We start from the raw sequence: 12,835 nt of genomic DNA on the forward strand, positions 1-12,835 counted from the left end.
ACTACTGAGCCCCAGCCCCAGTCCCCACTTTTTTTGTTTTTTTTTTTAATAAAAATGCAAACAATGGGATTTAATTCAGAAAAAAAAGACTCTATTTCCTAGAGAACCCAAGTAAGACAAATCAGAATGATAGCAAAATCCACCTATGGAAGAATTTTCAGTATCATTGATACAGTGTTATTTATGCAATAAATAAAATTTAGGAGAATAATAAATATTTTTATCATTTTCAGTTTAATTACTTTGTTTAACTCTCCATTAAATATGCTGGCCATCTGGAAAACTGCTCTGTGGGCAGACAAGAAGCCTGACTCTAACCAAATTAGATCACATTTGAAGCTTTAGGACATAGGAAAATCCTCCTGGCTCTGGGGGGAAGAAAAAAAAAAAACAGAGAATCCAAAACAACCTTTCCTTAGGCTTTTTGCTTCTGGAATAATTTTGGTATTTGATTTTTTTCTCTTTTGAAAGCATTTGATCTTTTCTCTTCTGAACTCTACACAGTAAATATTGACCTGGGGCAGCTGTGAGTCAACTTTCAGCAGACTTAGAAGTATCAGATGGCAGAAGAGTACTAAACTGAAATACATAGAAATGCACCATACATTAATGAATATGCTCACCATTTTAAATAAATATATATTACTTTTATGACCAAAAGAAAACAAATACTATTTTCTTTTGTGAAGTTAAACAGAGTCCATAACTAATTCTTACCAGATCCCAGTTCCCAGTGGTCCAGTGACAGCACGGGTGCCTGTTGCAGGGCACAGTTGATGGGGGCCTTTTTGTCCAGTCACAGAGGCCTCCTGGACAGGACACACCTCTCTCCTGAATTCCGCCTCCACAGGACCTGGAACACTGATACACAATATAGGCATGAGTCAGTAAAATCAGGTGGTGACACTTTCAATGACAAGAACAGTTTTTACTGCTTTTTTTCATTGTATATTATTAGAAAAATTAGTGTCTGCATTGGAACTTGGAGCATCCTCGCAAGTTCCTTTCAATGATCACTCCAGTTACTTATTTTTAATTATTATTATTATTTTTTTTTTGGTACTGGGGATTGAACCCAATGGCACTCAACCACTCAGCCATATCCCCAGCTCTTTTTATATTTTATTTAGAGACAGCGTCTCACTAAGTTTCTTAGGGCCTTGCTAAGTTGCTGAGGATGACTTTGAACTCAAGATCCTCCTGCCTCAGCCTCCCGAGCAGCTGGGATTACAGGTATGTGCCAACGTGCCCAGCTGATCATTCCAGTTACTTAAAGCAACAATGTGAGACAAAACTAAAGAGAAGGAGGGAGGCTGAAGGGAATCTTGAAGATAAGAAGAGAAAAATCAGAAGATGCCAAGTAGTCTAATGTCAAGCAGTATGCCAAAAGGGAAGAATTTTGGTTAAAAACTTAAATGAGAGATCTTTCCAGAATGGACACTATGCTATTTGCATTTTCCCTTCTGGCCTAAGTGTCTAGAAACCAAAATATGAAATTTAGATGTTTTTATGATAGTTTACTCTGGCAGCCCAAAAGGTGAGGATATAAAGCCCAAAAGGTATATAATACAATCCCTCAGTTCACTCTTTGCTCAGTGCCCACTGCACAGGAATTGGAGTCTCCCTGATATTTGAATTATTACTTCCTATCAAAACTGATGCAGTCTTCCTTTTGCACTATATACAGTCTTATAATTAAATGTCTCCCTATTAGGACTAGTGAAGTTCATGGATTTGTTCAGGATTCTGATGGCTGGGCTGTAATGCTCACAAAATAAAATCAAGATGGTCAGTTGGATTTCTGAAGGGTTGTGCTTCTGAAACATGTCAGAGTTTTGTTCACTAAAATAATTTGGTAGGACATTTTGTTTATTTTTCATGACATTTCTAAGAGGAAATTAAATAATTCACTAAGAATCTTTGAAAAGTACTTTGAATAACTTAGCTATGGTATGGGTGTAACAATAACCAATAGAAACAAAACTATGGTTGTCTTGTCAACCTTATGGCTATCACAGCAGGCACTATGTGTATGATAATAACAGACAACAAGGAAATTATTTGCAATTAGCCTTCTGTACTCAATGTATCGCTTTCACAAAATTCCAACTTCGAGAATCAACCTGGATTTTTCTCCTTTATCCAATCAGTTTTTAACCCTGTCTGAGGAGTAAAGGAGAACAATCACACATCTGGGATCACATGTACCTACATATGTGCACATCATCTCAGAGTCACCTAGCCAAGTAACCTCCAGAAAAATGGGGCAAAGAAAATGTGGATCAGTGGTTCTCCCACCAGCAATTTCAGCATCTTCTGAACAAATGCAACTCTCAGGTTCCACTGAGGTTCCCAAACTGTGCACCTGGGGATGGCGCCCTTCCATCTGTGCACTGAAAAGCTTTCCTGGAGATGGTGAAGCATGCCAACACTTCATGGCTACACTGATGTAGAGATGTTCCCACAGCTAAAGTACATCTACCATGTAGGTAGTCTGCACTGGCTGACCTTTACCAAACAGGTCCTGAACAGTCCACTAGACAGTGCTGTGAGGCAGACCAGCAATTGTGATGGTCCAGAAAAAGTTTCTAAAAATGCGGAGTCCTTGTACTCCTGGTTCTCAACTGACTTTTAAATTTCACAACCCTTCTGTTCCTTCAGATAGCTCTTCCAACCTGTGGTTTGCTCAGAACAGAGAAATTTAGAAAGGAGGATGGTAGGAGCCTTCAGGGAACAGACTGATGGTTGCAGCTCCCGGAAGCTTCAAGGAAGAATAAAGAATAGATCTTTTCCATAACCAGAAAGATCTGGTTGCTCATCTTTGATAACCTGAAAATGCCATTTCTCTGACCAGGAAATATAAGTTCCTCTGCAAATTCTAGGATCCAGAAGTTTCAACTGAACAGGTCTAGGCCAGCCTCAGCATATATGGAGAGCTTGGAGGTCTGGGTCCAGAGCAGGGGGGAAGCCGGCACTCAGGTACTTCAGATTTGGGCAGGGAAGGGGGAAAAGAGGAAACAGTGGTGACTACTGCCCCAGAAAACACCAGGTAGTGGCCCAGATTCTCAAGAATCAGTATGGGTGCTTGGCCTGATAGGCGCTAAGTAGCTCCTGGGCGCTTAGCCTTCTACAACCTTTGACACTAACTTTGTATCCTCAGGTTATGCTTCTCTACCTCCCTTTCCATGACATGTGGTAGGTTCCTCTGAAATAGAGTCCCATTCTCACTCTTTGCTCAGTGCCCACTGCACAGGAATTGGAGTCTCCCTGATATTTGAATTACTACTTCATTTATTTTCTAGTTGTATAACCTCAGGTAGATTCCTCAACCTCTCTGAGTCTTAATGTTTTTATCTATAAATGGTCATCCAGGTCATTATGAGAATTAAACCAAATAATGTAGGTAATATACAAACCCCATGGACACACTCAATATATGCTCTGCTTTTTTTAAAAAAATTCTTATCTTCTTACCATGTGTGGGTATAATTGAGTGTATTTTTAAACTATTGGAAAATGAGATCATCATACTTCACCAAAAAATAGCAGCCTTGTTCTCACATGCCAAAGTAAAACCAAGACACAGCAGAGCAAGAGCCCTCATTTAGAAAAAGAATACATGCACTTTTTTTTATTTGTGCAAATAATGATCTGGGCATTTCACTAAGAGATGAAACTAAAATTATACTATGGAAAGATTCTGATCATTACTCCCAGCCTGTCTGCAAAGCCTCAGACAGGTAAGTGAGGCTCTGTCCTAAATGGCCCTCATGAAAGTGGTCTTTGTTCAAATTGTTCCATTTTGTTAATTCCTAGCAGAGACCCCAGTTACCCAATACATCCACTGAAAGATCAGGTTGTAATAAAATACTGCACTGTCATGGTTGGAACCACACCGTATCATCTCCTCAAAGGAACCCTTTCAGCTCCTGAAAGTGTCTGACCTGCCTGGTTTCCTCCATACAGTGTGGGGTCCCTAAATGGAGGCCAGTCATGGGCATGATGCAGGTGTGGTCTTCCCCCTCCTCTAGACTCACATGGTAGCAGAGATTCATGGTCTGCCAGCTTGCATGATGTATGTCCTTATCTGGGGGTAGGGGTCATACCTGACTCCAGGGTTCCACATGCCACTCCTCACAAGGCTCCAGATTACAGCTCATGCTCTGAGGGGGAGGAATGCCGGCCAGGAACTGGCAGTGAAAGGGTCTCAGGCTCCGGTGATGGTCCCAGCTGTCCACGCACTGAATCTCCCTGATCTTGAAGCCTCCACTGCAGTTTCGGGAACACTGTGGGGAGAGCAAAAAGCAAAAATGAGACCAGGGTCCTTGGCAACAGGCCTCCATTTCCCTCCATCATACAGGTTCCAGGCTTCCAATTGTGCAGAGTGCTTAGGACTCTGAACCCTGTTTTCCTTTACATGCCATACAGAGGGCATCACAGGAGCAGCTCCCGTAGTCGGGGTTCCCAGAGTCAGAAAACACATGCACAGAAGTCTGAGGGTTTAGACGTCTGGCAGGAGTGGATGAGAATTTCAGTTTTGTGGCTCACTAATTGTGAGCCCTTGGATAAGTCACAGAAATGATGTGACTCACAGAAATGGAGTGACTCTGCAAACTGGGGATTAACACCTAACTGTTACCTCACAGGCTGTTGCAAGATTATAGATATTGGAGTCGGGAGTGCCTGCTGGCATAGTGTGTCTCAGGGGGTTGTCACTCCCACTGGACATCTATATTCATTCCAGGTAAAGGAGTCAGCCACCTAAGCTTTCTGCGGGGGGCGGGGGGCAGATGAAACTCTCCTTTTGGCTATGGTGGAATAGTCATGATTGCAGGATTGTGGTTGGGGAAAGAAAATTCCTCAAGACCTTTCAGAAGAGTAGATTCCCCAATATGACTTCCCCTTCTTCCACTCCCTAAGAGACTGTACCGTGTCACCTGACCTCAAATCTTGGTTTGTAACATGGGAAGACATGGCCCACGGGACACAAGGGCACGTGGAGGCTCTAATGCTTTCATCAATCAAGTGTGTTTACCTTCTTGGAAATAATCAACACTTGCCAGATAGTCCCCTAAATACACAAATTAAGAAGTTCATTCTCCTGCCATGCAATGAGCACAAAGAGAATAAAAGTAGCTTCCAACTTAAAATTAGCTGTAAAACAACAGAGAAAGCATGCTAATAATACCCACCAAAGCAGTCATTTGTCTGACAAAACAGGTTCTGAAAAATAGCACATGGTTAAAACAAGAAGCCTCTTTATTAGGAAAAGGGAATTTTACAAGACATTAAGTGTAAAATGGGGTTTGTTTTCTTATTTGTTGCTACAATCTGTTATTCCTAAATTTAATTTTCAAATTAACGTTCTTCTTTTGCCAAAAGCGTATTCACACGTAATGGAAAATGAAATACACTAATATGTTGAAGTCAGTAATGGAAGAAACTCACTAAATTGATGACTTCCCTATTCTATTTTCAAAAGAGCCTCTGATTCAGTTAGCAAGAGGGAAATGGTAGCATATTGAATTACTCCACTTCTAATGTTTTTTTTTTTTTTGCCCTTTTGTGTTGAATACCAATTGTTATATTCATTTTCTTACTATTCTAGAAGGTCATTGTATTCCTGGTTTCCTAACTAGAACCAGACTGGGCAACCTGGATAATGGGAACAGAAAGATTGGCTTAACACCCTGTTGCAGCCAAACAAAACAGATAGGTTTTCAGTTACCACATCAGTTTTTTAAACTGATATGATTTCTTTGTTTTTGCAAAATACCTAATCTATATTTACATCCACCTATAATAACATAACTCAAGCTAAAATATATCATAAATAAAACAAGTATTGACAATTAAAATAAATCAAATGTAATGAAATAAATACATAAACAAAGATTTAATGAATCGGACCTCTATTATATATACTGTTGTTTCAAAAGAAAAAACACATACAAAACCAGTTTATTAGCAGCTCATGGGCTTAGTAATCACAAAATGTTTTATTAAGTAACTGATATGACTTCTAAACCAGATCGACTTAGACTGATAAATACCTTTAGCTTACAGGAGTCACTGACAGAAATAAATCCCAAATGTTACTTTCTTGTAATATGTTTTATTTACGAAGTCATTCTGATACTCTTTCTACATTGGATCCATATAGTGTTCAGATAAGTACCGCAAAGTTAATGAACAGAGGATCATAAGGTCAACAGATGGCATTCATTTATGGGTCCCAAGTGGCAACATGACTGTGGATTAATCACTTCCATTTTTCCGCTGGTGTTAAAAGGAGGATGAATTGGTTCCTAAACTATCCCAACCTTCTTGAATGTCATAAGTACACTGGATCAATGGATTTGAATTCTGTTGTAAATTAAGTTACATGCCAAATACTAGGCCAGGATAAAGAAAAAAAATATTTTCTACTCATTTACTTATGCTAAACACATTCATAATATCATTAAAATCAAAGATGCATTCCAAACATTCTAAGTTGAACAGCACCAAATTTAATCACCTTCTCTCCCTCCCTCCCAATTACTGATCACTTACTATGTTCCAAGTTGTGTATCTCTACTTAAGTGGTTTACAATAGAGGGTGGGAGGAGTGACATACATAAGTAGAAGTGATGAAGATTATATCCTACCATGATTAAGTACCCTTGGATTCAATCTCCAGTCCCCCCCCCCCCAAGTTATTCCCATTTTATCCTACAAGTTGTTCATGATCCTGTGAGGATATGCAGTAGGAGGTGCTCAATTTCACCTGACAAAGCCAAGAAAGGGAGTTGGGGGCTCAAGCTGAACCTTATAGGATAAGTATATGATATCTGAGCACAGTGCTATGAAACAACACAGTCTGTCTGGGCACAGCAAGTGGGTCAAATGTGAGCGCAGAGGGTAGGGGAGGGCAAAGACGGAGGGATAGAGGCCACCATGAGGGCTTTGTGATTTGGACCTCAGTGGTTTGGGGGTCATGCTTCCTGTGATTCTAAAAGCTTCCATTTAATTGCCAATCCTCTAACCACTTCTTCTCAGGGATCCCTTAATCTAAAGTGCTTAGAGGTGTCAAGAGGGTGTGATAGTTTAAACACACAACAACTCATATCAAGAGGAGAGCAAATGCCATGATTTTATCATTCATCTTCCTTCTACTCAGTTTTTGCCTTCTGGGGACAGAAGCTCCACTATCCCATGCAATTATATGTTTTGACCATATTAATATAGTTTCTAGGAACATGCTATGAATAAAATGAGTGGCATCTCTCTATTTAGGAAGACAAAGCCTATCTCCCCATTTTTAATTTGGAAAAATTCAGATTTATTAATGTAGCAACACCACAGATAATCTGCAAATCAAATAAACTTGGAGACAAGGATTAGAATAAATCAGACAAATATACAAAACTTTAGGCTATAATCAAAGGTCGTTACTTCTAAAGATAATAAAATCAAGTATTATGAAAATTAAATTGCAATGTGCCTCTTGTCCTTCCTGGGGGAAGGCAGATCATTCCAAGAAAAATGTAAAACTCTTCCTGATTCATTTCAGAAATGACCAAGATCTGTTAGACTTGAATATGCAAAGGGCAGTGCTCATTCTAAGAAAGATGATAAGGGGGTTGTCAAATCAGCAGTTTGCACGACTTTGGAAAAAACACCCAAAATATTCTATCAGGAAATGTGTAGAACTGTGGATGACACACACTTTTAGTGTCAAATCCAAATTAGGATTATTTAAACTTATCTTTGTCACTTACTACATTTTTCCCATCACAAGAATCATACCCCCCATACAAATCTTCTTGTTCTGAAATTGGCATGTGTCATGCAACTGATGTACATGTTTATTATGCCACATTTCCTTCTAACAAGCTGTAACTAAAGTTGACCATATACCCCCTACCCAATGGTTTCAATAGAATTGAGATTATGCAGCATAAACTTCATAATCAAGTAGTATATGTTAGTGATTTAAACACTCTGAGCTTTAGTTTCCTCAGGGTGAATTATAAAGCCCTATATTGGGGGTCATAATGAAACTGTGTATCTAATGCTTCTGTGCAATGCTAGGCACATGGTAATACTTGAGGAATGCTGGTATCCACGGGTAGGTAAAGTCCTCTAAAGTTCATGGTCACTTTGAACACCTTGTCTGCTTAGTACTGAGGAGCAAGCCCTTCCCTGGCCAATGCTCCATTGATAGGACTTACTCTCACTATCACCCGTCTACCAGTTTCCTGTCCCTTCCACTCCTGTCCAAGTAGCCAGAGGTCAGGAAATGCCTAATAGTCAGCTCTAACCTTCAGGTAGAGCTCACACACTTGTTCAAGGTTTGCTGGAACCTCTTTTACCATGAACAAAGTTGTTCTATAACTTTCTTTGCTGGTAGGAATGCAGTGACTTTGAGGATTATATTTTAGATATGGAGGTTACCAAAACCCAGCAGAATTTGATGATATGGCAAAGAGAACACCTATAAAACCACTTGGAATTTTACAGTTAATCAATATATCTGCAACTGAATAGGTAGAGAGAGGCAGAGGGAGAGGAAAACAAGGGAGGTGCCAGCCAGCATAACTTTCCTGAGGTAGCCTGACCCCAGAGATAAACTCCCCAATCTCTTGTTTAGGGTTTTACACCAGCTAGAATTCCTTAGGCTGACATTGATCTTTTCAAAGTGCAAAGTATTTCATGCATCTACTATTTTTATGGCCCACGTAATTTCTTTTGTTTACTTAAAAAAATTTGTTCTAATAAGTAAGTTATATATGATAGTAGAATGTATTTTGACATAGTATACATATGTAGAGTATAACTTCTCACTATTCTGGTTGTACATGATGTAGAATCATATTGGTTATATAATCATATATGTACATAGGATATTAATATCTGATCATTCTACATACTTTCTTATTTCTATTCCCCATCCCTTCCCTTAATTCCCCCTTTTCTACTCCAAAGTACTTCTATTCTTTCCTACCTTCCCTCCCACTTACTGTGAAGTTAGCATCTACATATAAGAGAGTACATTTGGCCTTTGGTCTTTGGGGATTGGCTTATTTCACTTAGCATAATATTCTCCAGTTCCATCTGTTTACTGGCAAATGCCATAATTTCGTTCTTTTTTATGGCTGGGTAATAGTCCATGTGTATACATACCACATTTTCCTTATCCACTCATCTTTTGAAGGGCACCTAGTTTGGATCCATAGTTTAGCTTTTGTGAGTTGTGCTGCTATAAACATTGATGTGGCTGCGTCACTGTAGTATGCTGATTTTAAGTCATCTGGGTATAAACTGAGGAGTGGGATAGCTGGATCAAATTGTGGCTCCATTCCAAGTTTTCTGAGGAATCTCCATACTGCTTTCCATAGAGGTTGCACAAATTTGCAGTCCTACCAGCAATGTATGAGTGTACCTTTTCCCCCACGTCCTTGCCAATATTTATTGTTGCTTATATTCTTGATGATTGCTATTCTGATAGGAGTGAGATGAAATCTTTACTCTGTTTTAACTTGCATTTCTCTAATTGGTAGAGGTGTTGAACATTTTTCCACATTTTTGTTGACTGAGTGCATTTCTTCTTCGGTGAACAGACTGTTCAAATCCTTAGCCCATTTATTGATTGGGTTGTTTGTTTTTTTGTGGTGTTAAGTTTTTTGAGTTCTTTATATATCCTGGGGATTAATGCTTTATCTGAGGTGCAAGTGGCAAAAATTTTTGCCCATTCTGTAGGCTCTCTCTTAACATTCTTGATTGTTTCCTTTGCTGTAAAGAAGCATTTTAGTTTGAATCCATCCCATTTATTGATTCTTGATTTTACTTCTTGTACTTTAGGAGTCTTGTTAAGGAAGGCAGTTCTTAAGCAGACATGATGTAAAGTTGGGCCTACTTTTTCTTCTCTTCAGGCACAGGGTCTCTGGTCTAATGCCTATGTACTTGATCCACTTTGAGTTTTGTGCATGGTGAGAGAATGGCATTTAATTTAATTTTGCTATATATGGATTTCCAGTTTTCCCAGCATCATTTGTTGAAGAGGCTATTTTTTCTCCAATGTATCATTTTTTGCACCTTTGTTTAATGTGAGATAACTGTATTTATGTGGGTTTGTCTCTGTGTCTTCTATATTGTACCATTGGTCTACATGTCTGTTTTGGTGCCAACACTATGCTGTTTCTATTACTACAGGTCTGTAGTATAATTTAAAGTCTGGTATTGTGATGCCTCCTGCTTTACTTTTGTTGTTAAGGATTGCTTTGGCTATTCTGAGTCCCTTATTTTTCCAAACAAATTTCATGATTGCCTTTTCTATTTCTATGAAGAACGTCATTGGGATTTTAATAAGAATTGCATTAACTCTGTATAGCACTTTTGGTAGTATGGGCCATTTTGACAATATTAATTCTGCCTGTCCAAGAGCATGAAAGATGTTTCCATCTTCTAAGGTCTTCTTCAATTTCTTTTTTTTCAGTGTTCTGTAGTTTTCATCATAGAGGTCTTTCACCTCTTTTGTTAGATTGATTCCCAAATATTTCATTTTTTTCAGGCTATTGTGAATGGTGTAGTTTTATTAATTTCTCTTTCTGTAGATTCATGACCATGTATAAGAATGTGTTTGATTTGTAGGTCTTAATTTTGTATCCTGCTATTTTGCTGAATTCTTTTATGAGTTCTGGAAATTTCCTGGCAGACATTTTTTGGTCTTCTAAATGTAGAGTCATATCATCTGCAAATAGGGATAGTTTGAGTTCTTCTTTTCCTACTCATATCCCTTTAATTTCTTTTTTCTAATTGCTCTGGATAGAGTTTCAAGGACAATGTTGAATAAAAATGGTGACAGAGGGCATCCTGGCCTTGTTCCAATTTTTAGTGGGAACGCTTTCAATTTTTCTCCATTTAGAATGATGTTTGGCCCATGCAATTTCTAAGGAAATGATTATCCCAGTGAAGCGAGAGTGGAACTTAGGAATCGACCAACATTTTGCAAGGTCAGGGATATAAAACATTTCTTGAGAATTTCCTGGATATGGAAGAGAATCTGTAGGCAAGCATCCAGTCCTTGCTGAGTTTGTTATGATTGGGATGAGAAAGGGAAAAGAACCTGCATATTAGTTGTAGATGGACCAATAAGTATATTTTATCATTCTTGAGAGAAAAATGGCAAAGAAACAGGAACAGGGAGGTTGACAGGTATCAAAGGAGCAGGCCACTCTCTCTCTCTTCCCCCAAATCAAGACTTTACTGTGGCAGGAAGAGTCCTAAAGCAGATCAGTGACATCCCATGTCCCAGGTGAACCAGAGATGTCTGATGAGACACCTCATGGTCCTGTTTGGAGACACAAATAGTCCATTAGATGAAGACATTAACAGAAGATCACTAGCATCCGCAATCTTCCTGGGTAATTTTTCTTTTTCTCTTTTCCTATGTCTCAGCTGTCAAGGAGGATTGTTTCCTTGAAGAGTAGACAGGGACCTACAGGGAATCCTATATGGAGGGCATAAGCACAGCTCACATTTCTGCTCTTCCTGCCTGGCCAGTGTCTTGTATCCCCAGTGTATCTCTGGGGCCGGCTCAGCTCCAATCCTGAGTGACAGGCAGGTTGGAATTGGTTAGTGTCCCAAATCAACAAGGCTAGATAGTTGGAAAATGGACACATCCTTTTCACAAGAGACTGTGAAAACAGCTCAGTGAATTGAATAACCATAGTCTTTAGCAAAGATGGAAAAAAAAATCACACTTCAATACTTTAAAAATATATTTGTCACATATATATATGAATATATTAGTTGTAGATGGATGGATACCTATATTTTATTTATTTATTTTTATGGGGTGCTGAGGATTGAACCCAGCGCTTCACACAGGCTAGGCAAGTACTTTACCACTGAGCTACAACCCCAGCCCCCTGTGAATATACTTTTAAAGACCACATTATTCTTTATGCCTTGGCTTTTTCTTTTTTTTTCATTTTTAAGTCTGGCAGATTAAACCTACAGGATTGTTTTGTGAAGAGGTGCTGAGCCACAGTTTAATTATATATATGATAATATATAATTATTCTTTATACTTTCTAAATTGAAGTAATTTAGCAGTATAATGAAATAGTGCTACATGCTGGACAAAGCAATTAATTATACAAATTTAACTTTTAATTCTAGTTTGTTTTGTAAGAGAAAGGACATGCAGGCAAAAACATGCGAGTTAATAAAAACTGTGCAGTTCGAAGACTTTTGGGTAACTTGAATCAGGCCCATGGTAATCCTGTGACTATCCACGCATGATTTCATAAAAGAAAAGAGGCAGAGAAGAATGAAAAATGTCGGAAGGGAGGAGAGAAACCAACTTTAGCAAATACTTACAGAAGATTCCTCCACCCACCCCCGGACACAGCCTGGTAGATTACCTTGCTCCAGTTTCCCACTTTCCATCCGGCACATGGGCGAAGATGGCATTTCTTTGCAGGGTCAGGCCTCTGGATGGCCGCACAGTCAGTGTCTATCTGGGTGCTGCACTCCACACTTCTCCAGTAAGCCCCCAGCCCACAGGTGGTGGAACACTGCAGCAGGGATGGGAAAAGTGAAGACAGGCTGAGGACGGCTTCCTCAGACACACCCATGACTTGGACCCTGTAGGGAGGGATTCCCTGTTCTAGAGGCTAAGATTGACCACAGAATGATACCAATCATGGGCCTCCACACACATGAACCCGTCTGAATTTCGGGTCTGAAGTCTTGGGATCAATATTAAAAAAAAATTTTCCCCAAACTCAAAGTGGATCAAGGACCTAGGAATTAGACCCAATGCCTAATAGAGGAAAAAGTAGGC

General features: G+C 39.2%; 1 protein-coding gene across 3 annotated transcripts in view; it reads right to left on the minus strand.

The window, feature by feature from the left end:
* The window catches only part of Adamts12 (ADAM metallopeptidase with thrombospondin type 1 motif 12), a 299,954-nt gene that overhangs the window by 24,485 nt on the left and 262,634 nt on the right, over window positions 1-12,835 (minus strand). For all 3 annotated transcript variants that reach the window (XM_071612648.1, XM_071612646.1, XM_071612647.1), the window contains 3 exons: window positions 12,414-12,566; window positions 4,107-4,286; window positions 718-861 (listed from right to left, as the gene is read on the minus strand). In XM_071612648.1, coding sequence (XP_071468749.1) covers window positions 718-861; window positions 4,107-4,286; window positions 12,414-12,566 — 477 coding nt within the window. The remainder of the gene's footprint in view (window positions 1-717; window positions 862-4,106; window positions 4,287-12,413; window positions 12,567-12,835) is intronic.

The sequence above is a fragment of the Marmota flaviventris genome, chromosome 5 (genome assembly GCF_047511675.1).
Source record: "Marmota flaviventris isolate mMarFla1 chromosome 5, mMarFla1.hap1, whole genome shotgun sequence".
NCBI classification, from domain to species: domain Eukaryota; kingdom Metazoa; phylum Chordata; class Mammalia; order Rodentia; family Sciuridae; genus Marmota; species Marmota flaviventris.